Consider the following 27,698-nt stretch of genomic DNA (forward strand, 5'->3'; position numbering starts at 1 on the left):
CTCACACTCTTATCGAAGTACTTCTGGCAATAAAATTTGGGACCAGTCAGATCGCCTTTAAAGCCCAAATGATTTGTTGATATAGTTCAGGGGATGCAAGCCTGCTAAATTTACCCTGTATTGGCCTTTAACAAACTAATGTGGCTATTCGCATAGGTACCTTGCAATTGCTGTAATACTTCAAAGAGGTTTAATCTCTTCATCCCAAGCCAACTGGGAATGGGCTGGGGTTTCCAATTTTGAGAGTTAATTAACTAAATTTTTGGTACAAACGTACTTTGTGCTGCCGCCCCTCAGGAAATATTTTGGATCTGGTCAAAATCATTGAATCATTCAACAGCCCAGCACATCGGTGTCAGCTGTCAGGCATTGACCTACAATAATCTCAGACAAATCCTGCATATTTCCCTTTACTTAATGTTCTACATAAGGGGCCTATACAATTTCTGTAGCACAAAATTATTGTTGTACTTAAATCCACAAAATAGACCAGTTTACCACTTGTCATTCTATTTGTTAGCTTACTTCCACACTACATTCCAGTGATTCATGTACAAAGATAAGCACATACCCCTGAGCACCAACATTGTTCAATGTCTCATCATTTTAAAAATTACTTTCTTTCATATTTCGTCTATCACTTTACCACAGTATATTACATCTGCAATGGCCTTGCCTATTCATTTAGCCTGGAGCCTCTCTGCTTCCTCTGCAAATCTTACACTGCCACCCAGCTGAATATTATCACCAAACACTTCTATCTTCTCTTGTAAATCATTTGTATAGATTGGGAACAACTGGGACCTCACTCATTATACATATACACATGTAATTGTTCAGTGTGTTCCTGAATGGTTACATTGATATAATTCTGGAAAATTCAGGATTTTTTTTGGTGCTGCGTTATTTGAATAGGAGTTTTCTCATTGGTTGACTCTTATCTATGAATTTGAATGGATTTTTTTCTGGAGTATAAAAATAGCTGACCACAATGTAGCACTATCTTAATCCCTTTGTCTTTAAGTCTTTGTCCTGTCTGCTGCTACTTGCTTCTGCTCCTGTTACCATCCATTTCAATTTCCCTTGGTTCTATTAATGCTTACTAAAACAATTGTGAAACCAGAGGTTTTGTGCCTCTTTCCTGATTTCTGGGGTAAAACATCAGAATTCAACACACAACAGGGCTAATTAGCCTACCGACCTCTCACATTTTTGAGATGTGAGACCAGATTGAACCCAGATCCTTAGAGCTTGGGGCAGAAGCTCTACAAGTGGTTCCATTAAGCTACTGTGCCACCCTTTAGATTTTAAACCCTTACATCATATTGAATTAAATAATTTCCAATCCTTTATATAAACTCTTGAAATATGCACTGGTCACTAAATGGTGTTTAACCGCCACATTTTTAATTACATCTTTCCAATTTCACAATACCTCATCTAAAATCGAGCTACAATAGTCTTAGTTAACATTCTTAATTTCAAACTAAAAACAAAAGATTCTGAAAATGCTGGACATCTGAAGCATCACTCACAAATGCAGGAGGAACTCAGCAGGTCAGGCAGCGCCTGTGGAGAGGAATAAATAGTTATTGTTTTGGTTTGTAACATTCAACCACTTTGTTGAAACATGTTATCCATTAAGAGTGAGGTTATGTGTGTGTGAAACACCAACCTGTCAAGATTATTCATTCCTTGGGTGTGGGAATTGCTGACAAAAACAAAATTTATGTCATTTGTTAATTGCAAGATTTGCATTTGTGAATAATCATGTTAGTCAGTCTGGATTAGAACAGGTTCCTGTTCCTAAAGTACAAAAGTGAACCAGTTCTTTTTATTTAAGATAATCCAAGAGTTCCTGGGGCAGCATAGTAGTACAACAGTCAGTGTAATGCTATTCCAGTGCTAGCTGTAAGATTGGGGTTTGACTCCCGCTGCTAGCTGTTAGAAATCTGTCCATTCTCCCTCTAACTGTATGGGTTTCCCCCAGGTTCTCCAGTTTTCCTCTCAATTTCCAAAAAGACCCACGTTTAGGGTCAGTAAATTGTGGGCATGCTATGTCAGCCCCAGATGTGTAGCACCACTGGTGGGCTGCCCATCACAATCTTTGCCTATTTGATTTGTCACAAACTATAAGGCCATAGGAGCAGATTTGGGCCACTCAGCCCATCAAGTCTGCTCTGCATTCCATCATGGTTGACTTATTATTCCTCTCAACACCATTCACCCTCCTTCAACACATTTCACTGTATGTTTCGATGTACGCGTGACAAATAAAGCTAATTCTCAATTTTACTGACAGCAGCTTTATGACTAATAAAACTGAATTCAACCTCTTTAATCCTCTCAGTAGGACATAAACTAAAGCTTTAACTGCAACACCATGAGCAAAAATAAAACATTTGAAGATATTTTATCAAGGATGAGAGTAAATTTTAAGCAACAAATGAGAGAAAATTAAATGGGGCAGTTTAAGGGATATTCAGAGAGAGAACTTAGGAAGCTTTTTGGAAAGTGAAAGCAAGGAACCAAATTCTAGAATGAACATCAATGATTGGGAAAACAAACTCAGAAGAAAAGTGGTGCACAATGCAACATATTTACAGATGCATGGCGCAGAGAGGCAAGAATGAGTAATAATTGGAACAAAAACTTGCAGATGTTTGAAATCCAGAACAGAAGCAGAGAGTCATGGGAGCACTTAGCAGGTCAAACGGCATCGATGGGGAGAGAAACAGAGTCAATATTTCAGGTACAGTGATCCTAAAGGCGACTTTACTCCTGACTACTGCTGTCTCAGCTGCTGAGTGCTTCTAACATTTTATGTATTTGTGAAGCATAATCCAGTAGTTGAACACAGGATCAGCTTACTGAGGAAAGAGAATTGTGGAGACTCGGTAGAAAGAGGGGCGGGTCAGATGATCAGCCAGATCAGACATATTTAAGGTGGAGACAGATAAATATATAAAAGGTTTGATGAATTAAGGGACTGGCATGGAGGAGGAATTGAGACCAGCATAGATCAGCCATAATCATATTCATTGTGTGCACGACTGGAAAAGAGCTATCTAATCTGAACACACCTAGCTTTTGGCTATCGTCCTGTAGATACAGCTCTTTATACGCACATCCATGTGATGTTTAAATGTGACAAGAACTTTATGCTGCTACTGATCTATCAAGTTATAAGTTCCAGACTCTCATCTCCTTCTTGGTGAAATAAACTTCTTTCCCCAACACTCCCTCCCACTTTAAAACCTCTACCAAATCCATATTTTAAACCCCCACTTCTGGGCTTTTGATCGCTGTTCTGGTGTTCCTGGATTATAACCCATAAACACTAAGCATCAATATTTCCAGATTAAGATGATGTGTGACTTGAACATACTCTTCTTGTGCGCCCTCTCCCCGTGCTTTGTTGGAGAGCCATGAAATTTTGCTCGAATTAGGTAAGAGTGAGCCGAAGACATTGTTAAGAAAATTTCTTAATGATGCCACCACCATTGTGACTGAGGATTATTCGGAGTTGGAGGAGATATTATTTGGGAGGAGGAATTTAATGGGGCTGGAAATGTAATGTAAAAACTGACTGCGGCATGCTAAACTGCTTGTTTCAAAAGTACAGAGTAGATTCCCTCAATGAGTCAGTGAGGCTCTTCCTGTCCTTGTTCACTCTCCTATCACAACTGTTTCTGTGATCCTCTCCCCCACAATGTTCTGTTCTAATTTGGAATAATTCAAGATATGATTAGTTTGCAGGGATAGGGCCACGTCACAGCCTGAGGACTGATTGTAATTCTGTCACTGCAGATTAGCTATTAGCAATCTTGTCTCAGTGGCAGCTCCCTCTTTGAATAAGAAACTTATTTGCTTGAGCCCCCTGTCTAGAGATTAAACGATCTAGACTGAAACATGATTGAGGGGTTAACACTATTAGCATTAACAGAAAATATTAAATTTTAAATGACATGTACAACTGACTCTGAACCTCCTACATCAGAGGGATGAAATAGACTTAGACAAAACCTGAGGATGCCCAATACCGCCGTGAACAGCTCAGTTGTCTGTTTCTGAACGTATGCATCAGCTACTTCTTGCCGAGATCACTGCTCCGATCTGTGCACCTCGTATCGTATGGTAACGTGGGGCCACCTAGAAAAATGGAATAGGTGTGTGGACAAATTTACAGGGGGTTGAGAAGGAAAGAATCTTTCCTGTCCACTCTCTGTACCCGCACATTTTCTCTCCTTTCCATGGCAGCCTTTTGTATGCTTGTGACTGCCCTGGAGTGGGTACTTTAGAGTACAGACAGATCTCCTCGGGCAGTGATGTGGTTGTTGTGAATCATTGGAGTTTGCTGCCTTTGGGAACTGCACAGATTGCACTTCAGCATTTCAAAACGGGAAAACACCCTGATGATTCTTAAAGGTATATTTCACTGATTTCCTTATTATTTTGCGGGGGGGGGAGGTGGGGGGGTGCGGATCTCATTAGGCTTTAACATTGCACACAGCAGTTATTTTGCATATCATTTATAGATGACGCCCAATTTCTGGTCATGTATCAAAGTCATTTATTTGATCTAAAGAAATCAAGGTCCAAAAAGATTGCAACCCAATTTGGTTTCAGTTGGTTTAGTGTGATACTACTGATAGATGTAACATCTTGCCTACAAGCAACTGTTCAAGTGGGCAGTGGTGTCTTAGAACTCAATGTAATATATAAAGTTCAAAGTAAATTTTATTATCAAAGTACATACAGTATATGTTACCATATACAACCTTGAGATTCATTTCCTTCTGGGCATTCTATAGACCAGTAACTATAACGGGATCAATGAGTGATCAACCAGAGTGCAGAAGACAAACAAACTGTGTAAATGCAAATACAAGTAAATCGCAATAAATAACAAAAACATGAGATAATAAAATAATGAGTCCTTTAAGTAGGATCATTGGTTGTGGGAACATCCCAATGGATGGGCAAAAGATTGCAGTTAGCCCTTTTGATCTTCTGTCCTTTCACCTGAATCAATACAATCAATTAAGAGTTTTATCATAGCTTCTGAAATGTGAAAGAAAATGGGGAAGACATTCAGCACGTCAGCAGCAGCTGATGGAAGTGTAACACCTAACATGTCAGATCGAGTATCTTTCATCTGAATTGGGAAGACGAGAAGACAATTTAGTTTTAGGTGGCAGAGACAGTGGAGAGATGGGTAGAATAAAGGAATCTAGTTGAAAGCATGAAACCAGTGACTTGCAGTTAAAACCAATTAATTTTCTTTGTCCGTTTGAAGGGTCTTGGCCTGAAACATTGACTGTGTATTCCTCTCCACAGATGCTACCTGACTTGTTGAGTTCCTCCAGCATTTTGCGTGTGTCGCTTTGGATTTCCAGTAGCTGTAGAATATCTTGTGTTTATGTTTTCTCTGGTTGTAGCATCCAATTGTACACTCATAAAGCACAGTGCACTGTTCCAGAAATCTAGATTCATCACATTATCACAAACCTGAGAAAACCTGCAGATGATGGAAATCCAAGCAACAAAATGCTGGAGAAACTCTGCAAGCCAGGCAGGATCTATGAAAAAGAGTAAGCAGATGATATTTCGGGCTGATTCGTCCTGATGAAGGGTCTTGGCCCGAAATGTAGAAGGTTTACTCTTATCCATAGATGCTTCCTGGCCTGCTGAATCCGTCCGGCATTTTGTGTGTCATTACATTGTTGACAATTTACATTTATGTTGCACTTTTAGTATAAGAAACTACATTTCGCAGTTATTTCCTCAGAGACAGTCAAAAAGGAGTGTTGAGTCAAAAGAGGTGTTAGGAGGAATTAAGGCAGTAAAGTCATTCTTAAAGTAAGTTCAAGTGGTGAATGGAACTAGAAGCAACACAGTGGAAGTGGAAGCTTGGATATCTCAGTGTGTAGCTTTTGATGAGGGTAGAAGCAAGGCAAAGGAAGAGATTAGAATGAGAGAGATTGGGGAATGTGGTCGTAGGGATATAAGTGGTTAAAATAAGGAGAGAAGGCCAGGCTAAATATACAGATACAGAATTTAAAATGTCCAGAATAAGGAAACAATGAAGATGACCAAGAATAGGTAATGGCTAAAATTGAACTCAATGTAAGACAATAAAATGAATCCTAGGGATGAGCTTGTATCAACAGAGGTGGTTGAACAGAGGTCAGGTAAGTTTTAAAGTATTTTGTATTTGAGAGTGGCTACATCGTACAGGAAGAATATATAAGTACATATAATTTCTGACTCCCTTTCAAATTGAAACAATTTCAGCAGTCGCTGAATCTGTACTCACGTGAACAGAAATTGTAGTGAACAGTTAGCACAGTATAATCTAATATTACCTTATTTTTAATGTGGAATACTTATCTCTTTTCATTTGTCATTTATTGCCCACTTAGAAAAACATTTTGAAACATTTCCTAACACTTTATTTGCAGATCTGTTGTTTTATGTTGGTTTTAAAAGAATGAAGGTTTTAATTGATTCAGTAATCTTACTACTTTCACCTTTAAGTGGGAGAAGGGACTTTGTTTTTGGCTTGAAGACACATATGATTAGATCCCTGGTTTGCATTATTTTAATTCTCAATATTCATTTTTTTTCTCTGTGCATGTGTCTTCCTGCACCTCATGACTGAAATTACTCTTTCAGTCCATTACTCCTGAATAGACATTCCTTCTCATTGACGTTACTGGTTATCAATACCGTTTCTGGAATACATCCACTGAGTATGTGATACCTCCCTCCTCTTTCCTGATCCCTCTAGCTCCATTTCCGGAGACAAATTGACAACCAACATCTTTTATAAACCTACCGATTCCCGCGGTTATCTTGACTATACCTCTTCCTGCACGATCACATAAAAAAATGCTATTTCAGTTTCTTCACCTCCACCACTTCTGATCCCAGGATGTGGCATTCCTTTCTGGGACATCAGAGATGTCTTCCTTCTTCAAAGAATGGGGGTTCTCCTTCCTCCAACACTGATGATGATCCTCACTGACATCTCTTCCATTTCCCAGATATTTGTGCTCACCCCATCTTCCTGCTGTCTTAACAGGGTAGAACTCCTCTTGTCCTTATCTACCTCTCAATGAGCCTCTGTATCTAACAGGTCATCCTCCACAACTGCCAGCTCCTAAGGGATCCTACCACTAAACATATCTGTACCTCCACCCCTCATCTCTGCCTTCTGCAGAGATCATCTGTTCAATGTCACCCACCCCATTAATGTCCCTCCTGGCACTTATCCCTGCAGGTGGCCTAACTGCTACACCTGCACATTCACCTCTCCCTCACATCCAGTCAGGGCCTCAAATAGTCCTCCCAGTTGAGGCAACGCTTCATTTGCGAATCCGCTGGGGTCATCTCTTGTGTCTGGTACTCCCGATTCAGCCTCTTCTACAAAGGGAAGACCTGTCATAAATTGAGGAAATTGCTTCATAAGGCATCTCTGCTCCATCTGCCAAAAGCAGAACTTTCTGGTGGCCAAACATTTCAAGTCAGGTTCCCATTTGCATCACAACATGTTGATCCATGGCCAGATAAGGGAACGCTCATGGTAGAGAAGCAACACCCGATATTGGTGGCCTCCAACCAGATGGCATTACTATATCGATTACCCCTTCTAGTAATTTTTTTCCCCTTTCCCCTCCCTTCTTTTATCTCCTTCTCTGACCATTTACCTCTCCTCACCTGCCTATCACTTCTCCTGGGTCCCCTCCTTTCCTTTCTCCTATGGTGTACTCTCCTCTCCTAACAAGTTTCTTCTCCTCCACCCCTTTACCTTTCCCACCCACCTGGCTTCACCTATCACCTTCTAGCTGTCCTCTGTCCCCTCCACTCTCCCACCTTTTATGTTCTGGTGCCTTCTCCCTTCCTTTCCAGTCCTGAAGAAGGCCCTCAGCCTGAAACATCGACTGTTTATTAATTTCCATAGATGCTGCCTGAGCTCCTCCAGAATTTTGTGTGAGTTACTTTGATATCAGTATGTCTCAAGATGCAGTTCATTTACATATAGCAGTAGCACATGCATTAGGTTCAGTTGTGACCTCAGACGTTGTTTGTGTGGATCTTGCACAGTCTCCCTTTGTCCACATGGGATTCCACCACGTGCTCTGGTTTCCTCCCCCTTATTAAAGACTTGGCTCCTGTAACTTCTACTGTAGGCAGATCGCAGAAGAATTAGGGTCATTTACGGAATTATGAGAAATAATTGAGGGTTTGATGTAAATGGGAATGTTGGAAATGCTTTGAGGAAATCAATGGACCAAATGTCCTCTTTCCTTTGTTGTAAGAATATTTGAAAGAAAAGAAATAAATCAACTTTCGAAATGTGATTTCAAGTATTTTATCACTGGTGTTTGAATGATAGAGGGCAGCATTGTTCCTTACAGATATCACAGTCTTCTGTGATTCCACCTGGAGATAAATAACCACAATAAAATGATAATACACCTGCGTTGCTACCAACTTTGCATTCCCTGGTTGTGACTATGACGGCCAGAAATGTCTCAATCGTATGCAAATAATAACTTCTTTATGTAACTAAACCATTCAGAAAGATCAGAAACTCAGAAACCATGACGAATCAGAGGAGGTTTAGTTTTGCATTGACTTAAAGATTTTTGATAACTTGGTACGTTTTGCTTTTGCAATGGGTGTAACATTACGAAAGCCATGTGGTTTCAAATACAAATATGCACTCGCTTTGTCACGGCAACTTGAGAAACTTACCAATTCCATAGTTTGTCCAATTTACCCTCAAGTCAGGACTTGTTCACCTCCACCATCGAAGTTGGTATTAATTCAAACTGAAATGACATCAGTGTCACTTATTTACTTGGTGGTATAATTTGTGCCCAGACATCAGGAAGCTGTAGGTTCAAGCTTCACTGCAGAAACAGGAGCACCCTCATCACTTTGAGTCAAAACTCTCAAAAAATTTAGTAAGATATGACTTGCCCCACACAAAGTCTCCCTAATTAGGTCATAGTTTTCCAAATGCTTGTAAATTCTATCCCTAAGAATTCTCTCCAGTAACCTCCCTACCGCTGATGTGAGACTCGCTGGTCCATAATTTTCAGGATTATCCCTGGTTCCTTTGCATAATGGAACAATGTTAGCTATTCGCCAGTCTTCTAGGACATTACCAGTAGCCAGAAAGGACAAAAAGATATTGGTTAAGGCCCCAGCAATTTCTTCACTTGCCTCTGTCAATAACCTGGGGTATATCCCATCATGCTGTGGGGATTTATCCACCATAATGCTCTTTAAGAGACCCAGCAGTACTCCTCCTTTACTTCAAAGTGTCCGAGAATATTAATGTTCTTGGCACTGATCTCCCTATCCTCCATGTGCTTCTTCCTAGTAAATACTGATGTAAAGTACTCATTAAGGACCTCACCCACATTCTTTGGATCCAGGCAAATGTTCCCTACTTTATGCTTGAGTGCTTCCACTGTATCCCAAGTTATCCTCTTGCTCCTGATGTATGCATAGAATCCCTTGGGATTCTTTTTAATCCTACTTGACAAGAGCTTTTTCTGCCCACCTCCTGGCTTTCCTAATTCCCTTCTTGAGTTTTTTTCTGGATTCTTTAACATCCACAAGGGTTCTGTTTGATTTTAGCTTCCTAAGCTTTTCTTCTTGATTAAATTTATCACCTCTCTCAACATAAATGTTTCTCTTAGCCTGCTATCTTTGTCCTTCTTTCTGACTAGAATAACCTGCCCTGTACTCTGTGCAGTTGGTCTTTAAACACTCTCCACATGTTGAATGTGGACTTTCCCAATAACAGCTGATGCTGTTTATTTACCCTCGTTTCTGTCTATTGCTCTCACAATTTGCTCTGCTCTGATTTAATTCTCTTCTGCAAGGTCCTTGCTTATCCTTATCTATAGCCATCTTAAAAGTTAAGGAGCTGTGGTCACTTTTCCCTAACTGCTCACCCACTGAAAGGTCCATCACGTGGGCAGGCTCATCACCGAATGCCAGATCCAGTACTGCCTGTCCTCTTGTTGAACTGTCTAGAAACCCTCTTGGATGCACCTAACAAATTCTGCCCCATCTAAACACTTGTACTCAGAAGGTTCCAGTTTATATTAGAGAAGTGGAAGTCCCCCATAATAACAACCCTACTGTTTTTACACCTTTCCTTAATCTGCATATCTGTTCTCACTGACTTGGGGACTTCGGGGGGCGGGGGGGGGGGGGGTCTGTAGTATAATCCCATCAGAGTGATTACACACTTCCTATTTTTGAGTACTACCAATTTAGACTGTGGATAGACCTTCCATTATGTCCCCTCTAAGTACAACTGTAATATTGTCCTTGATTAGTAATGCAACTTCCCCCACTTTACCTGCCTCTTTTCTAAAATATCGAAACCCTCCCATTCCTGTGCTTCTCTCAACCAAGTCTCTTTGCTGATCCATGCTCTAAATTTTTCACCTTTACCCACTATACTCATAGCATTAAAATACACACACTTCAAACTATACGTCCTATCATATCTATTACTTTTCTCTTGCCTGTTTTTGCACTGTCCCTGACATGTACATTCCTTTGCATACTTCCTATTTGTAATGTCAACTCCTCTTAAAGAATGTTTTTAGTCAAATATCTGGAAAACTTTCACATCAAATGGGTGACAAATCAGTGTAGACATTGAGAATAGAATATAGAGCATTTTAAGAGCAGAAACGAATCAAAGGCAACATGAGTGAATCTGCAGATGCTGGAAATAAATTTAAAAAACATGAAATGCTGGCAGAACTCAGCAGGCCAGACAGCATCTATGGGAGGAGGTACTAACGACGTTTTGGACTGAATGTCGTTATTACCTCCTCCCATAGGTGCTGTCTGGCCTGATGTGTTCTGCCAGCATTTCGTGTTTTTTTTTAGAAACGAGTCAAAGTTTGTTAACATACCTGCAGAAAAGTGGATAGAGAGGTGTTGAGTGGAGTACTTCAAGATTCAATGTTTCAATAACTAGTTAAACTAACTTGTTTTCTCACATTCCCACTTCTAGTGAATGGATTTTGACTGAGACAGTAACTTTTTTGTCTTTCCACGGATGCTGCCTGATCTGCTGTATGTTTCCAGCATTTTCTGTTTTCTTTATTTCATATTCTCAGACTCTGCCATATATTTTTACTTTCTACTTTAAGTATTGCTTACGGGACATGTTCAAACATAATTTAATGTGACATTTCTTTGCTTTCTGATGTCACAAGTGTAGCAGAACTAGATTAATTTGTGGGTTTTTGACCTTTAAAATTAAATTGATTTGATTACAAACTTATTAAATGGTATCGGGAAATGAAGTTACTCCAGACTAAACTGGGAGCCAAGTCAAGGGAATGCAGGTTCAGAGTAATTGATAAATGACAAAGTGCTCTTCACACAAAGAGTGGATGTGAATCTTTTTTTCATTAGTTTTTTTATACATTTTCTACATCACTACAGATAAAAAAAACCCAGATCAAAATGAAGAACATTGATACAGTGCAAAAATAGACATACAATAATAATATGATACAAAAAAAGATAATTGAGAAAGCACCCAAATTGAAGATATGTAAAATTAGTATCCTCCCCAAGCCCTGCAACAAAAAAAAAGAACTCCAGACCAACCACAACACAATATAGAGAATATAAATCAGGACAATCAAACCCCCAAAACTGTAAATACACTCAGCAACAGAAGATATTAATGCCTACTACCAAAAAAAAGGAGCTGAAAGCAAGGGACTGACAAAAAACCTTAGTTAAGAGGAAGGTTATGAAAGTACTCAATAAAAGGTCCCCAGACCTTATGGAACTTTAAATCCGAATTAAGAACTGAATAATGAATTTTTTCAAGGTCTAAGCAGGACATAATATCGTTAAGCCATTGAACATGCGTGGGCGGGGCAACATCTCTCCATCTAAGGAGGATTAAACATCTAGCCAGGAGAGAGGCAAAAGATAATATTCGACACTTAGTCGAACTCAGACGTAAATCTGTCTCACCCCAGAAACCGAACAAAGCAATTAAAGGGTTAGGTTCTAGATGGTGATTCAGAATATACGATAATGTTATGAAGACATCTTTCCAAAATTTCTCCAAGCTAGGACAAAACCAGTACATATGAATGAGAGAGGCCTCGCCCCTTTTGCATTTATCACAAAGCTGACTAATGTTAGGGTAAAATCGAGATAATTTAGATTTAGACATATGGGCTCTATGAACAATCTTAAACTGTAAAAGGCAATGGCGAGCACAAAGAGAGGTTAAATTAACCGATTTGAGAATCAAGTCCCAAGTCTCATCAGATAAGGAGGTATTTAAAACATGCTCCCATGCCATTTTAATTTTATCCACAGGGGCACGTCCTAAGGCTGCTAATTTATCACGAATAAATGATATTAAACCTTTATCTAGTGGATTAATAGAAAGAAATAAATCCATAACATTTTTCTCAGGCATTTCAGGGAAGTTAGGAATTAAAGGATTAATAAAGTGTCTAATTTGGAGATATCTGAAAAAATGAGCATTGGGCAGATTGAACTTAGCAGAGAGCTGTTGAAAAGAAGCGAAGCGATTATCAATAAAAAGATCTTCAAAATGTCTAATGCCCTTCCTATACCAATCATGGAATGCTGAGTCATACGTAGTAGGGAAAAAAAGGAGATTATGTAAGATAGGGCGAGAAAAGGAAAAACCATGGAAACCATAAAATTTCCTAAACTGAGCCCATATGCACAAAGTGTGTCTAACAAGAGGATTAACAATTAATCTGGACAAACTACTAGGAAGTACAGAGCCAAGAAGTGCAGAGATAGATAATTCTTTAGTGGAGCTCAACTCCATTGTCACCCAATTGGGGCACTCGGGTTGGCCATGGAAAAAGACCAAAAGGTAGCACAACATATATTGGGTGGCCAATAATATAAACGAAAGATAGGTAAAGCCATGCCACCCTCTTTTTTAGATTTTTGGAGATAAACTTTATTAATTCTAGAGCGCTTATTCTTCCACAGATATGACAAAATAATAGAGTCTAAGGAATCAAAAAAAGACTTAGGAATAAAAATTGGGATTGATTGAAATAAATATAAAAGTTTAGGGAGAACGTACATTTTAACAACATTAATATGACCTACCAAAGACATAGATAGAGGTGACCATTGTAACAGACTCTGTTTTATAGTATATGAAAGATTGGCAAAGTTTTCACAAAAAAGATCTTTAAACTTCCTTGTGACTGTAATCCCAAGATAAGTAAATTGATTATGAACTACTTTAAAAGGGAGATCACGGAATGTTAGTTCTTGTGCTTCTTTATTAATTGGGAAAAGTTCACTCTTAAATTAAGTTTATAGCCAGAGATCTGGCTAAACTGATCAAGAAGTGAAAACATTGGAGGTAAGGATGTAGACGGATTTGAAAGGAAAAGTAATAAGTCATCAGCATAAAGAGAAACTTTATGCTCAACACCCCCTCTCCAAATCCCGGTCAATTCAGGACAATTTCGAAATGCTATCGCCAAAGGTTCTATAGCCAAATCAAAGAGAAAGGGACTTAAAGGGCATCCCTGACGGGAGCCACGTTTGAAGTTAAATAACTGGGACTTCTGAACATTAGTCAAAACAGAGGCAGTAGTAGGATGTGAATCTTTGTGGAAAATGCTGGAGTTTTTCAGTAGGTAGAAATAACTCTCCAGGTTATGTAACTAAGATGAGCTTAGTATACTTCCACTTCTAAATCGGCCTATGGGAGACAAGAGTCAACTCTCTTTTCTGACCCTCTCCACTTGGTTGTGACTATCTAAGAAAAACAGAGTGTAAGAAATCCAGTTATTACACACATTCCAATTTGTTCAAAGCTTGTTTGCACACTAGCCATTTTTTAGTCACACTACTGCCATCCATTCCTAATCTTCTTTTATTTCACAATAATTATTTCAGAGTTTGTAAATATGCAGCTCAGCATGTGTCAGCAGACACAATGTAATCACATCATTCTATTTGCAATACAGCAACATGACATCAGTTTTTCTACACCTACGCCTCCTCCCTCACTACCACAGGGCCCTAAACAGTCCTTCCTGGTGAGATGACACTTTGCCTGTGAACCTTTTGGGGTCACAAACTGTGTCCGGTGCTTCTGGTGTGACCTGTTGTACATCGGTGAGACCCGGCATAGATTGGGAGACTGCTTCACTGAGCACATACACTCCATCCGCCCAGAAAAAGTGGGATCTCCCGGTGGCCACCCATTTTAATTCCATTTCCCATTCCCATTCCAATATGTCTATCCATGGCCTCCTCCACTGTCGTGATGAGGCCTGATTTAGGTTGGTGGAACAACACCTTGTATTACATTTGGATAGCCGTCAACCTGATGGCATGAACATCGATTTCTCAAACTTCTGGTAATTCCTCCCACGCATCCCTCTCCTTCCCCATTTCCCATCCTCTTTTCCCTCTCTCACCTTATCTCCTTGCTCACCCATCCATCAATTCCCTCTGGTGCTCCTTCCCCATTTTCTTTCTTCCATGGCCTTCTGTCTCTTTCACCAATTAACTTCCCAGCTCTTTTCGTCATCCCTCCCCTTTCAGGTTTCACCTATCACTTTGTGTTTCTCTGTTCCCTCCACCCACCTTTTAAATCTATTCCTCAGCATTTTTTTCCACTAGTGCTACCCCTGCCGAAGGATTTCGGCCCGAAATATCAACAATACACTTTTCCATAGATGCTGCCTGGCCTGCTGAGTTCCTCCAGCATTTTGCAATATGTTGCTTAAAATGGACCAGTTCCTGTGATGTATACTTGTACATCTGGATCATTTAACCAGGGCTTAGTAATCAGGATTACTAAATTGTCCAGTGACAATGTTAACATGCTACAATAAAACACCCAAACATTTATTTTTGATCCTCCCATTCCCATCAATTCCTCCAGTTTCCACTACCCACCTGGGAAATTTTCAACAGCCAGTTAATGTATCTGACTAATCCTTCATTCACATCCAGGAACACAAGGGCGGTATGGCAGAGACAGGATGATCTTCTTGTCAAGACTTACTTAATCAGCCATGTACGTACATCTGTGGTATGTGAGAGTAAACCAAAGTACATGGGGAAACACACCCACCCTCATGAAGGACATGCTAACCCCAAACAGATAGCCCTGGTAGTCAGGGTTGAATCTGGGTTGCTGGAGCTGTGACATAACCACTCTACAAGCTTTGGCACCATACAGTTATGTATTGTGTTTGAATGACACCAATGTACCCTAAATGAAAATACCGTAAATTGTAAAAATAAAAGTTAGACCTTCAGAACCTATAGCAAGGTGTATTGAGCTAATCAGAGCAATTAACTTTTGGGGACTTACTTCTTTGTTTGAAGCCACAGAACGGATTCAAATGAGAAGAAATAAGACAATAGCGTAGCAGTTAACACAATCACTTTACAGTGCCAACGATCAGCAATCAGGGCTTGATTCCCATTGCTAGTGGTATGGATGTACAGGAATCTGTAGGGAGCTCACACGTTCTTCCCTTGACCATGTGGGTTTCCTCTGGGTGCTCTGGTTTCCTCCCACATTCCAAAGACCTACCACATTGAGTGAGTTACTGCGCTGTAGGCATGAGACATTGCTGAAAGACTGGCAACGCTTGTGGGCTGCCCACGGCATAATTCTCAATAATTTGATTTGACACAAAATTGTACACTTTGCTGTTGTTTCGATAGCTCAATGTACATGTGACAAATAAAGCTAATTGCTTTTTTATACAATAAAAGAGTGAGGAGTGGTAAGTGAATGAGGTTAGACAAATTGGCTCATTTTCAGGAAGGAGAAAGCAACAGAAAGTTGTAAACTCAACCAGGTCTTGAGCACTAGCCTCCCCAGCATCCAGGATACTGTCAAAAGGCAGTGACTCACAAAAGCAGTATCCATCATTAAGGACCCCCATCTCCCAGGGCATGTCCTCTTCTCATTGCTACCATCAAGGAGGTGGTACAGGAATCTGAAGATAGACTCACATTTCAGGAGCAGCTTTTTCCCTTCTGCTGTCAAATTTCTGAATGGACAATGAACCCATGAACACTATCTCACCTTTTTTAATTTCTATTTTTGTACTACTCAATTAGTTATATATATATTTATAGTTTTTATTGTTATGTTTTGCAATGTACTGTTGCAGCAAAACAACACATTTCATGACAAATGCCAGTGATATTAAACCCTGATTCTGAAATACTGAAGCTGAATCAAGTTACAGAGTAGGCTAGTTCCTGCTACAACTAGGTCCGACTTAAGAGCCTGAAATCGGATCTGAAATGAACGAACATAATTAATGCCCAGTACAAAGTGCAGAAACAAGCACCTTATTTATTCTTATGTGGAATGCAAATGATTATGATCCAGTCATCATTGGGTAAACAAGTTTTTCTACTCATGTTCTTGTCAAATCATTATAGTTGTCAAATCAGTCTGCAGCTGCAATTAGCAAAGCAAACAGTGCCTGAAATTACATTGTAGGGTGTAGATCAGAAGGTATGCTCATTGTGTACAGTGCACTAGTGAACTGATATTTCTAATCATAGAAGTCATAGAACACTGCAGCACAGAAACAGGCCAATAAGCCCATTTAGCCTGTGCCAAACAATCTGCCTAATCCCATCGACCTGTGCCCGGACCATAGCCCTCCATACCCTCCCATTCATGTATGTATCCAAATATCTTTTAAATGTTGAAATTGAACCTGATTCCAACACTTCTACTGGCAGGTCATTCCACACCTTCATCACCTTTGAGCATATAAGTCTCCCTTTATATTCTTAACCCAGTTCCAGCTTCAGCCATGTTCAGTGGAAAAAACTTGCTTGCATTTATCCTATCTATACCCCACATCATTTTGTATTGTTCATTCATTATGTGGTGTGTCATATGATGTGGGCAATCATAGTCTTTCCATGACCATGATTGGCTTTGGCAAATTTGTCTGCAGAAGTGGTTTGCCGTTGTCTTTTTCAAGACAGGTGACTCCAGCCATTTTCAATACTCTTCAGAGATTGTCTACCTAGCATCAGTAGTCTCATAACCAGGACTTTTGATAAGCACCAGCTGCTCACAGAACCATCCACTACCTCGTCCCATGGCTTCAATGTGACCCTGATTAGGGGGGTTAAGCAAGAGCTGCACCTTGCCCAAGGGTGACCTTCAGGCTAGTGGTTTTTTGCAAGAGTTGAAAATATCTTGTTCAAGCTGTTACAGCAAAAGCCATCATGCCCATGCGTAACTATGTGCAAGTGGCACACACAAAATGCTGGAGGAACTAAGCAGGCCAGGCAGCATTTATGGAAAAGTCAATGTTTCAGACAGAGACCCTTCATCAGGACACAGTATCTAGGTGGTTTCTGTTTTTTGTGAGTATGTGGTTTACTGTGCTGAGCCTCTTTCAACAAAGCAGGAGGATGGAAATGCAATGAAGAGCAATTTGGCTCTTCTGCAAAGACCAGGAAACTTTCTATGCCACTTACCACAAATGCCGACATTTTTGAAAAGTAGTTTTGCTTCTTCATCATTCTGAATTTCGATTATATCTTCTTGGAAGCTCACTTCCTGTTCTTCTGCTATGCAAAGAAATGGATTAATTATGCAATCTGGAATTCCAGATTGTTCTGAATTGATTCTGAAAATTCTTCTTCAATGGCTGCAGGTGTAAGCAGTACTCTTGCAAATCACCATCTGTGAAAGAGAGTGCCATATTTTCCATGCAGGGTAACTGTGAGAACATTCTTATCCCAACGTTTTGCTTATATATTTACAATTTATTGATAAAAGTGGACACTGTACTCTTTGCCTGGATTAAATTGAAATTCTCAACCTGCAGTTTCATATTTAGAATGTTCATTTTGTCATACAGTTTGGCTAGATATGCCACATCTCTACTTAGAGGTTCAATCTTGTTTCCCAAGCTCTTGTTGATTTTAAGCAAAAACTCAACCACAGAGTCAAAAAGATCAAAGAGGCGTTTTAAGCAGCAGCGTTTTTGACAGCCAATGCACTTCAGTGTGAAGAGGCAAGCATTCAAACTCTTCATCATTAGCTTGGCATAAATGGCAAAATATTCTGCTACTTAGTGGATGAACTTTAATTTTGTTGATAGTAGATATTAGGAGAGTCTTGCCTGAAAAAAGTTGCTAGCTGAGATTTTTGGCTGCAAGATGTTAATGATAAATTACACAATGGATTGCAAACAAACTTGGAATTTCTTTTTTCATAAATGCCACTAAACCAGCATGGTAATGTTGTTCTTCATCTGTTGCACAAGAAATCATTTTCCTCATCAGAATACCTTAATCCTCAATGTACATTTTGAGTTTGTCGGAGATTGATTCTCCATTAATATTCGTTTTTAACTTTTTGCAAAATAGAATCTGTTCATGAACCTTTTTGATAAACCATATATAGGCTATTAGCAAAGCCTTATTGTCTCACATAGTTGACTCACCCGAATGTTTCTGGTTTTTTTTTGTAGCTCTGTTCACAGTTGATCCTCAATGTCTTCACTTATTTCGTCAATATGTCACGCTGCAGTTATTAGTCGGAGGAATCGATTTTAAAGTACTGCCACAGTATCCATTTTGAGAACAGCGGTGAGCACTTCTGATTTAGCAGGCATTATTAATCTCTCACCATTGTATGAGATTTTTCACACCTTGCTAACATTTTGGAAATGTTATAAGAAGCAATGAGACCAATATCACGGACATTTTTAGCTTTTTTGGCAAATGACTGGAGTGCGCAACTCTTTTCAATTTTTTTTTCATCTTCAAGGACAAAGTAATACCATAGGTAACCTTTTCAGGGTGTCTTTGACAGAAGTGTTTCCGCAATCTTGATGATTTCATGGCTTCTTTAGACAGTATAGTATTACAAATAAGACACCCGGGGCATTGCTGATCTGATTGGAACGGGATGAAACCATACGCCATGTATGTAACATTGTATTGTGGCAGATCCTGCAGTTTCTTTTTTTTTGGGAGGATTAGAATTCAAGGCATCACCGCCTTCCGACTCAAAGAGATTGTGCCGTACGTATTTATCCATCATTGCCCGGGCTAAATTAAAATTAAAAATTAAAACAAACTGGGTATGCCTATCAGATGAGGACGATGGTAGCGGCACGCAAAGATGAAGGTGACCACAGCAGTGAAAAGGATTCAGATTGGAATCTGAATGTAGTCGGGATTGAGTTAGTGTTCCTCATGCTACCTTTATACTATTCCAGTTAGCACGATTGACAAATCATGTAAGGTCAAAGATGGTTCTTGACTGTACATACGAAGCCAGGATCGCTCAAGTGGAGTGCCCGAGGTCGGCAGGTTCACTGCTTGGCTCCTTCCACCGTTTGGTTCCAGCCAGTGTTGTTATCGTTGCACAACCTGTTTTCTATAGATCTGTAGGGAAAGCAAGCCTGGGCAGTACAATATGGGAGCAAGCTGTTGCCCATGTAGCAAGCTCCCCCTCTGCACGCATCCGGTGAACACAAAGGAACGGCCGAGACCAATATATTTTGGTATCAGCAGCGTCGCAGGAGTTGCGAGTCTGCATTGAATTCAATGTAGGACTCTAGCTCCGCTCTTTTTCCCCTCGGGGTTTACTCCCAAAGCCTTCTCCATGACTGGGTATAGTCGCAAGGCAGCGGGGGTTTGAGATACGACTTTTCCTTCTACATGAGCTGCCAACCACGGCTGACGAGCCCCATTTGCCCCAAGCGACTGATTTTAAGGCGCCAGTAACCCGCCTTTGCCCCTTCTCCTTTCAGTAGAAACGGTTCCGTCAGGCTTAGTAGCCAAGCCACGGGTGAAGGCCAGGAGCTAGACTTGGTGGTCTGAAGCTATTTGTGGCGCAAGCAAATGGAAACATTCAATAGGTAGTGGGAGCTTGTTCCCCAATACCACCCCGGCTATAACGACCTTAAGAAACTTTACTTGACTTACCAACTGTTAAATTGCATGAACTGGTTCCATGCCGCGAGTCAAGGGGAACTGTTGGGCACCCTGGTTGCTAATTTGTACATCCCCAATAATGTCTGTTTGATTGTTAAGGTTGGGTGAAATTGCTGAGTTTCAGTCGCGTTATGACAACCAGTGCTCACCGGCTGCAGAGCTATATTTCTTCATGCCCCATCCCTTTTTTTTTGGAAGTGCCTGCCCTATTAATGGTCCGTCAGGTCGCGTGCCTCAAGTTAGGGTGCTGCTTACTGCCCCCCCCCCAAGAATCTTGAATGCCCTCCCCGACGACTTCTGTTCCCCTAACACCCCTTTAGGGCATTAAACACCGCCGCTGGGAGTCAATGAGTTATAAGTGAGTACGCGCAACAAATAGAGAGCATTGTGCTATTGAAAATCGGTTTCATCGGGAGCAGAGCTTTCGTGAATGTGTCTGAGTGTCTTGGAGAAGCACTTAATTTTCACTAGCAGCCTTCAGCAATTTTATTTCAGCTATAAACCTCTCCCAAAATGATCTAAACATTGATATTACATTGAAAGTTCATCTGCAGTAAGAGAATATGGTATTAGTTTCACGAGTTGGAATCTTACTTTCTCATCGACTTAACTGTGATCCATAAAGGTCCAACGTTGCTGGATGCTCCTGTGCAATAGCACACTGAAACTGACACTGCAGGTTTAGGTTTGAATTTCACTGACCATATGATGCAAGTTCTTGCATTTTCATTATGTAACCCAGCAGATGCAATCTCTACACCCAGCTCTTAAAGGGATGTACAACAGTACAGGGGGGTGTGACTATTGAATGATGGATGAAGAGGCCGCACCTTGAGTACTGCATCCATTTATGACCTCAGAACCTGAAGAAAGATATACTGACTTTGGAGACGGTGTAGAAGAGCTTCACTGGATTAACTCCAGAAATTAAGGGGCTAAACATGAGGAGTGGTTGACAATACTAAATGGAATATAAAAGAATGAAAAGGGATCTTATAGAAACAAACACAGGAGAGTCTAAAAGTGCTGGAAATACAACAGGACACACACAAAACACTGGGGGATCTCAGCAGGTCAGGCAGCAATTGTGGAAAAGAATAAACAGGTCGCTGTTTCGGGCCGAAACCTTCCTTCAGGACCGAGAAGGAAGGGGGAAGATGCCAGAAATAAAAGGTGTGGGGAGGGATTGATAAGGTAAAGGCAAGAAAGTTGCTTCCCTAGCGAATATAGCCTCAAGATTTTGGGGAGTGGATTTAGGAAGGAGATGAGGACAGAGCAGTAGTATGTTCTCCCAGAGAGTAGCAAGTCTGAAATTCTCTGTCCAGGCTACCTTTTTTAATATATTTATAGCTGGGTTAGATTTTTGCAGAGAAGGCGTATTAAGGATTGCAGGGAAAAGACAGATAGATGGAGCTGAATCTATGGCCAGATCAGCCAGGACCTTACTGAATGGCAGAGCGGGCTGAATGGGCCAGGTGACCTACTTTTGCTTGTATTTCTTTTGCATGCTCCATTGATAGTTAGGAATTGGGAAAGTACCTTAAGGGGTCAGAGGGATCTGGACCGGCTGTTGAATGAGATGGATTATTTATGCAAGGGGAACATCTGAACTCTCCAGGAAGAGAGCCAAACACTGATCACAGGCAGTCATCAAGGAAGTCCAGGCAAGGTTATGACAGCAATTTGTGAATGCCTGAATGTTGGTTCAGTCTGTAATGTAGTCAGCTGCCTACACCTGCTCTGTATGACCGAAGGAGGACTGGTGTGGAGTTTAGGTGATCTCCCTGTTGCAAGTATGAACAGCAAAATGTGTTTTGCGCTAAAACTCAGCAGCAGCCTGGAATGGCTGAGTTTGAAAGCTGAGCATGATATTGAGCTCTGTGGACAAAACGGTCAGGGACAAGTGAGGTGATATTTGAGAATGAAAGCTGCACGCTGCATCTGACACCCCTTCTCAGAATATCAGTGCCCTTTAGCGGGCCAGTGTAGGGTGGAAGGTTAGAAAGTTCGAAATGTAACATTACAATAGTGGATAGCCTACAGTTCACTGTGGAACACAAAAATACAACTGCAGATGCTGTGGATCAAAGAATACGTACACAACGCTGGAAGAACTCAGCAGGTCAGGCAGCATCTGTGAGAAAAGGAAAGGTCCTGATGAAGGGTCTCGGCCCGAAACGTTGGCTACTCTTTTCTCACGGAGTTCACTGTGGAACTGTTGGAAGGAGGTAAGCCTAATTCTGGCCATTGGTTCTTCCTGGAGGCATTCACTATTGATAAAAGAAAATGTCGATCTATTTTCATTATGAATAGATTTGATCAGTAGGCTTGCCTTCCTTATCTCTATTGATCTTTAAAGACTGATTCTGTTTCTCATATTTATCTGAAAAGGAAGTATTCCTCCTACCCATCACACACTGGAGATCTCAGCAGGAGTGTTTTTGTTGCTATTGCGTCTAGATTGTTTGAATGCTAATCATTTTTTTCCAATTTAAATCAGTCACAATATTAACTTAATAGTACTTATCAAAATCTCGAGGCTTGCCCTCTTAAGATTACAAAGGAATTACCATATTTTCTCAGAATGCCAACAACACCAACAGAAATTCACATGAAACCAACTTGCTTTGTTCAGAAAATGGCCTTTAAAGGATCAAGTGGCTGAGAATAGGAACATTTTATAAAAGGTGATGTGCCTGGTTCATCTCACTGGATTTTACTCGATAAACACAAGCTCTGTTTAAAAAATGCTAGACAGGTTTATTCAGTTGTTCTGGAAAAAAATTGGTAAACCATTATAAGCACCATATCTTAATTAACTAGAATACGCAATCAACTAAATACCTTCCCTAATTGTTGTAGCTCAACTCCCATGAAAACCTTAATGGATGGTGTCTTGTGGAACATTTACTGCAACTTTTAGTAAACCTACTATGGCAGGGGTTTTATTTGTCAGCACTTGCCTTTCAAAAAGCCCTTACTAAGGTGTATATTTAATAGTTTCACCACTTGGGTAGTTGTGTAATGCAATGAGAATACAAGCTTGGAATATTTGCATCTAACACAAGGCTTTGTAATGGATTGGCTGTCAGCCATACCTAATGTAAGAAATAATGCCTGAAATCATTTCTTGTCCATACTTGTATGTTTTTCTTCTTTGGTCCATTCAATGCCAGGAAAACGGGGTTTGTTCAGAATAATAGCATAAAACACCTATTAGCATGTTAAGTCTATGGTTATTAGTAGGTTGTACGTTTGTACATTGAAGTAGCATTTAACGTGATAGCAGAACATAAAAGCAGTTCTGAAAATGTCGTGTTGGCACATGGTCTAGTGGATAAGGCATCGGTCTAGTGATCTGAAGGTCACTGGCTCAAGCCTCAGCTGAGGCAGCGTGTTTGTGTCCTTGAGCAAGGCACTTAACAACACATTTCTCTGCGACGACATCGGTGCCAAGCTGCTTGGGTCCTAGTGCCCTTCCCTTGGACAATATCAGTGGTGTGGAGAGGGGAAGGCTTGCAGCTTGGGCAACTGCCGGTCTCCCATACAACCCTGCCCAGGCCTGCGCCCTGGAAAAACCTTCCAAGGCACAAATCCATGGTCTCACAAGTCTAACGGATGCCAAAAAAATTCTGAAAATGTCAAGAAGAAAATAATTGAAGCATTAAAGTTTTTCTTATCAATCAAAACTTTGCAGATAATAATAGTGAACAACAACTGTAAATTAATGTATTCTGGAGTACTTACTTTTATGATGAAGGATGTTCCTGTAGGTTTTATTTTAATTTTATTGAGAGATGCAGTACGGTAACAGAGCCTTCTGGACCAATGAGCCTACACAACCCAACTAAACCCATGTAACCAATTAACCTGCTAACCCACACATCTTTGGAATGTGTGAGGAAACACACACAATCCTTAGACAGTGGTGGGAGGGCTTATGCAGGATTTGCAAGGTTTGCCAGAGTTTGGATAGGACTCACTTGGTGGAGGTAGATGGGTTGTTTGGGAGGTTAAGAACTCCTTCTCTCACACTTCATCCTCCTATCATAGAGGCTCAATGGGCTCAGCCTTCCGAGATGCTTTTCTCCATTTTCAGCAATGATGCATCAAGGATTCCCATGGATAACTTCACTCACCCCAACGCTGAACAGATTCTACAACCTTTGGACTGAACTTTCAAGGATTCTACAACTTACTTATTTATTATTTATTTATTTATTATTATTTTTCCTTCTTTGTATTTCACAATTTGTTGTCTTGTGCACATTGGTTGTTTATCCATCTTTGTGTGAAGCTTTTCATCGCTTGTATGGAGTTCTTTGTACTTACTGAGAATGTTCGTAAGAAAATGAATCTCAGGGTAGTATATGCTGATGTTCCATATAATGTACATTGATACTGAATTTACTTTGAACTTGGAACTAAAGAAGATGCTTAACAATGGAGGCTCTAAGGGCATCCTTGAAGTTGACTTTGTCCTCTAGGATATCTCTTGCTGTGCCTAGTTCAGAAGTCTTATGTTAACCATGTGGACAATGTGATCCATTGTTGGTGATATCTGAATGTATACAAAGCCTCTCATTGGCCAGAGAGAGAGGACTAAAGTTACCCTACTGAAGAATGTAGGAGGCTTTACAGAGACAATCCGGTGACGTGCCTGATTTAGGTTGTTTTTGTTTCCAAAGCAAAAAGGTGTGCAGGGACCACAGAGTGTGCTAAAGTTCAAACAAAAATTATATCTGATAGCTGGGCAAATCTGCCTCTCCTGTATTCTTAGGAGTGGAGAATATTAAGATATTTTGATCTTGGTGTTAGGATTTTAAGAGGGCATAGAGATAGAAAGGGAAAAATATTTTCCATTGGTCAGTGATTTGAGAGATTGAGAGATTTTTGGCTTCTCAAGCTAGGGCAAGGCTACTGAATTAAGTCAAGGCCAGGATCAGCTCTGATGTGGCAAACTGCAGCTGAATGGCCCACTCTGGTCTCCAGGAGTGTTCAGTAGATTGGTTTGCTACTGTTTGCCTAAGTTTTGTTAGAGTGGGACTTGGCTGCATCATTTAAATTCCGACTAAACATATGTTTATGTTGATGGCACTGTGAGGCAGTGTTGGGCAAGTCCATGTTCCTAACAGTCCAACTGATAAGGAATCCTGAGCAACATTTCAACCCAAAACATGGACAGTTCTCTTCCTACATAGATGTTGCTTGATCTGCTGAATTCAAAGTTCAAAGTAAATTTTATTATCAAATTACTTATATGTCACCATGTACAACCCTGAGGTTAATCCTCCTGTGGACATACTCAGAAAATCTATAGAATAGTAACTATAACAGGATCAGTGAAAGATACAGAGTGCAGAAGACAACACCCTGTGCAAATGCAATATAAATAAATAGCAATAAAATCTGAGAATATAAGATAGCAAAATGAAGAGTCCTTAAAGTGAGAACATTGGTGTGGAAACATCTCAATGGATAGGCAATTGAATGTGTTGTTCAAGAGCCAGATGGTTGTTGTCTAGTCAAAAACATACAAACAAGCTGAATGAACTCAGCAGGTCGGGCAGCATCTGTTGAAAGGAGCAGTCAACGTTTCGAGCCGAGACCCTTCATCAGGACTGAAGAAAGAGAGGGCCCCATAAAGAAGGTGGAGGGAGGGTGGAAAACCAATCAGAGGAAAGATCAAGGGGCAGGGGAGGGGAAGCAGGAAGGGGATAGGTGTAGGAGAGATGAAGAAGGAATGTAAGGGGAAAGCTCTATGGGTAGTAGAAGAAGGCAGAGAAGTGATAGGCAGCTGGAGGAGGAGGCAGAGTGAAAGTGGGAAGGGAGAGGGAGGGAATTACGGGAAGTTGGAGAATTTGATGTAGGGGCTGGAGACTACCCAGACCGTATTTGAGGTGTTGCTCCTCCAGCCTGAGTTTGGCTTCATCATGGCAGTAGAGGAGGCCCGTCATGTCCGAATGTTGTTGTCTAGTAACTGTTCTCGAACCTGCTGGTGCTAGTGGCAGCAGCGAGAAAAGTGTATGACCTGGGTGGTGGGGATCTCCGATGATGCATGCTGCTTTCCTATCACAAGGTTTCATGTCGATAATCTCAGTGGTTGAGAGGGCTTTAGCTGTGATGTACTGGGCCAAATCCATTACCTTTTTTGTGGACTTTCCATTCAGAGGTAGTGGTGCTCCCAAACTAGGCTGTGATGCAGCCAGTCAATATACTCTCTGTAGCGTTAATGTGACTCGGACACCGCAGTATTAAACACACACGTTTATTCACCAGACTCCCGTTTTACAGAAAAACCCGCGTTCTGACGTCATCCGCACTCTGACCTACGAATACTCACATAATGCATTACACTCACCACTACACACCTATGGAAGTTTGTCAAACTTTCAGATGGCGTGCCGAATTTCCGCAGACTCCTAAGAAATACCTATCTGAGACTATTTTTTTCCTCTTTATAACTTATTGTTATCTGACGAAGGGTCTGGGCCCAAAATATCGACTGTTTTATCCCCCTCCATCGATGATGCTGAAACCTCCAGCATTTTGTGCGTTGCTCAAGATCTCCAGTATCTGCAAATTTTTTTTTTTGCCATTGTTGCCAAGATAATGATCACTTCTGAGGTGTAAAATAAGACTTTTTATGACACTTGGTAAACTAGAAATGCTTAGGAAAGGCACGACATTCAGGGCGTTTCGTCTATACTCGTAGAACGCATCCACCCTCCCCAGAAGGACTTGCCTATCGTCACATCTGGTACAGCGTTAAATGCATGGGGGTGGAAACTATTGCAGGTGTCGGTGGGAGCTCGGTGCATTAGCTATCTGAAGAAAGAGAAATGAACACGGTCTGTCCGTTGCAAAGGGCGTGGCTCCCGAGACTTGACAATTGCCCGTAGTCGCAGAGGACGGACGCTCCAGGTTCGCTCTCAACCCCACCCGAAGCGGCATCTCGGATCATTGAAGTGGCCGTGACTGCGGGCGGAGGAGCGGAGCAGTCATCCCAAACTGGCGTGACCGCGGAGCACGCAACAGGTCCAGGCCGACTGGGAGCAGCGAGAGGTGTTCTGCGCTGGCACTGAGCCCCCCGATCCCCGGGTACGCTGTTACTTTCTCCCGAAGACTGGGAACTTGCCAAAGTCGCTGGTCCATCAGCGGTAACCAAAGGGTGTCCGACCCCGGGTTAAGTCCACGATTAGAACAAACAAGTTTTCCAATTTTAGGTAAAAACCCTCCCGGCAGTCAGTTAAATGGACTGCAGGCTCATTCGAATTAACTACTCACCCCGTGCTTTCTCCCCTGCAGCCGAGAGAAGCTGGCCCTTTTCCACCAGCAGATCCGCGCAGTTTCCGACCATGATCTGTGTGAGCACTATGAGGAATTGATCTACGGGTTGATTAAAGACGGTAGGATCCAAACCATGGAGACGGATAATTTGGAACTGGCACTCAAAAGGTAAGAGGCAGGGACGGGTTAACTCTACTTTTGTAAGGTTTGAACGCGAGCACTAAATAATTTTCCAAGAATATGAACAATGTGGTTTGGTTAAGTTGCAGTGATTACAACATGATTTAAAAATACTGTATTTATGGGTCGGACAGCATCTGTAGAGGGCAATAGCCCGCTTTTCAGGTGGAGGCTCCTGGAGTGATGAA

At 41.0% G+C, this 27,698-nt stretch overlaps 1 protein-coding gene and 1 long non-coding RNA gene across 4 annotated transcripts in view; one reads left to right on the forward strand and one right to left on the reverse strand.

Annotated features, from left to right (window-relative positions):
- The window catches only part of rasef2 (RAS and EF-hand domain containing 2), an 84,079-nt gene that overhangs the window by 8,578 nt on the left and 47,803 nt on the right, over positions 1 to 27,698 (forward strand). Inside the window, exons 1-2 of one of the 3 annotated variants that reach the window (XM_059952682.1) lie at positions 26,359 to 27,141; positions 27,349 to 27,498. In XM_059952682.1, coding sequence (XP_059808665.1) covers positions 27,464 to 27,498 — 35 coding nt within the window. In that variant the 5' untranslated portion in view covers positions 26,359 to 27,141; positions 27,349 to 27,463. Of the gene's footprint in view, positions 1 to 26,358; positions 27,267 to 27,348; positions 27,499 to 27,698 lie in introns of those variants that run through there. The other 2 variants (XM_059952683.1, XM_059952681.1) reach the window with 2 other exon arrangements.
- On the reverse strand, positions 1,434 to 27,386 carry LOC132382461 (uncharacterized). The gene is made up of 3 exons (XR_009508321.1): positions 27,328 to 27,386; positions 17,566 to 17,658; positions 1,434 to 1,569 (listed from the first exon to the last, which is right to left on the reverse strand). It is a non-coding gene; the product is annotated as an uncharacterized LOC132382461 (long non-coding RNA).

Source organism: Hypanus sabinus, chromosome 28, assembly GCF_030144855.1.
Source record: "Hypanus sabinus isolate sHypSab1 chromosome 28, sHypSab1.hap1, whole genome shotgun sequence".
Lineage (NCBI taxonomy): Eukaryota > Metazoa > Chordata > Chondrichthyes > Myliobatiformes > Dasyatidae > Hypanus > Hypanus sabinus.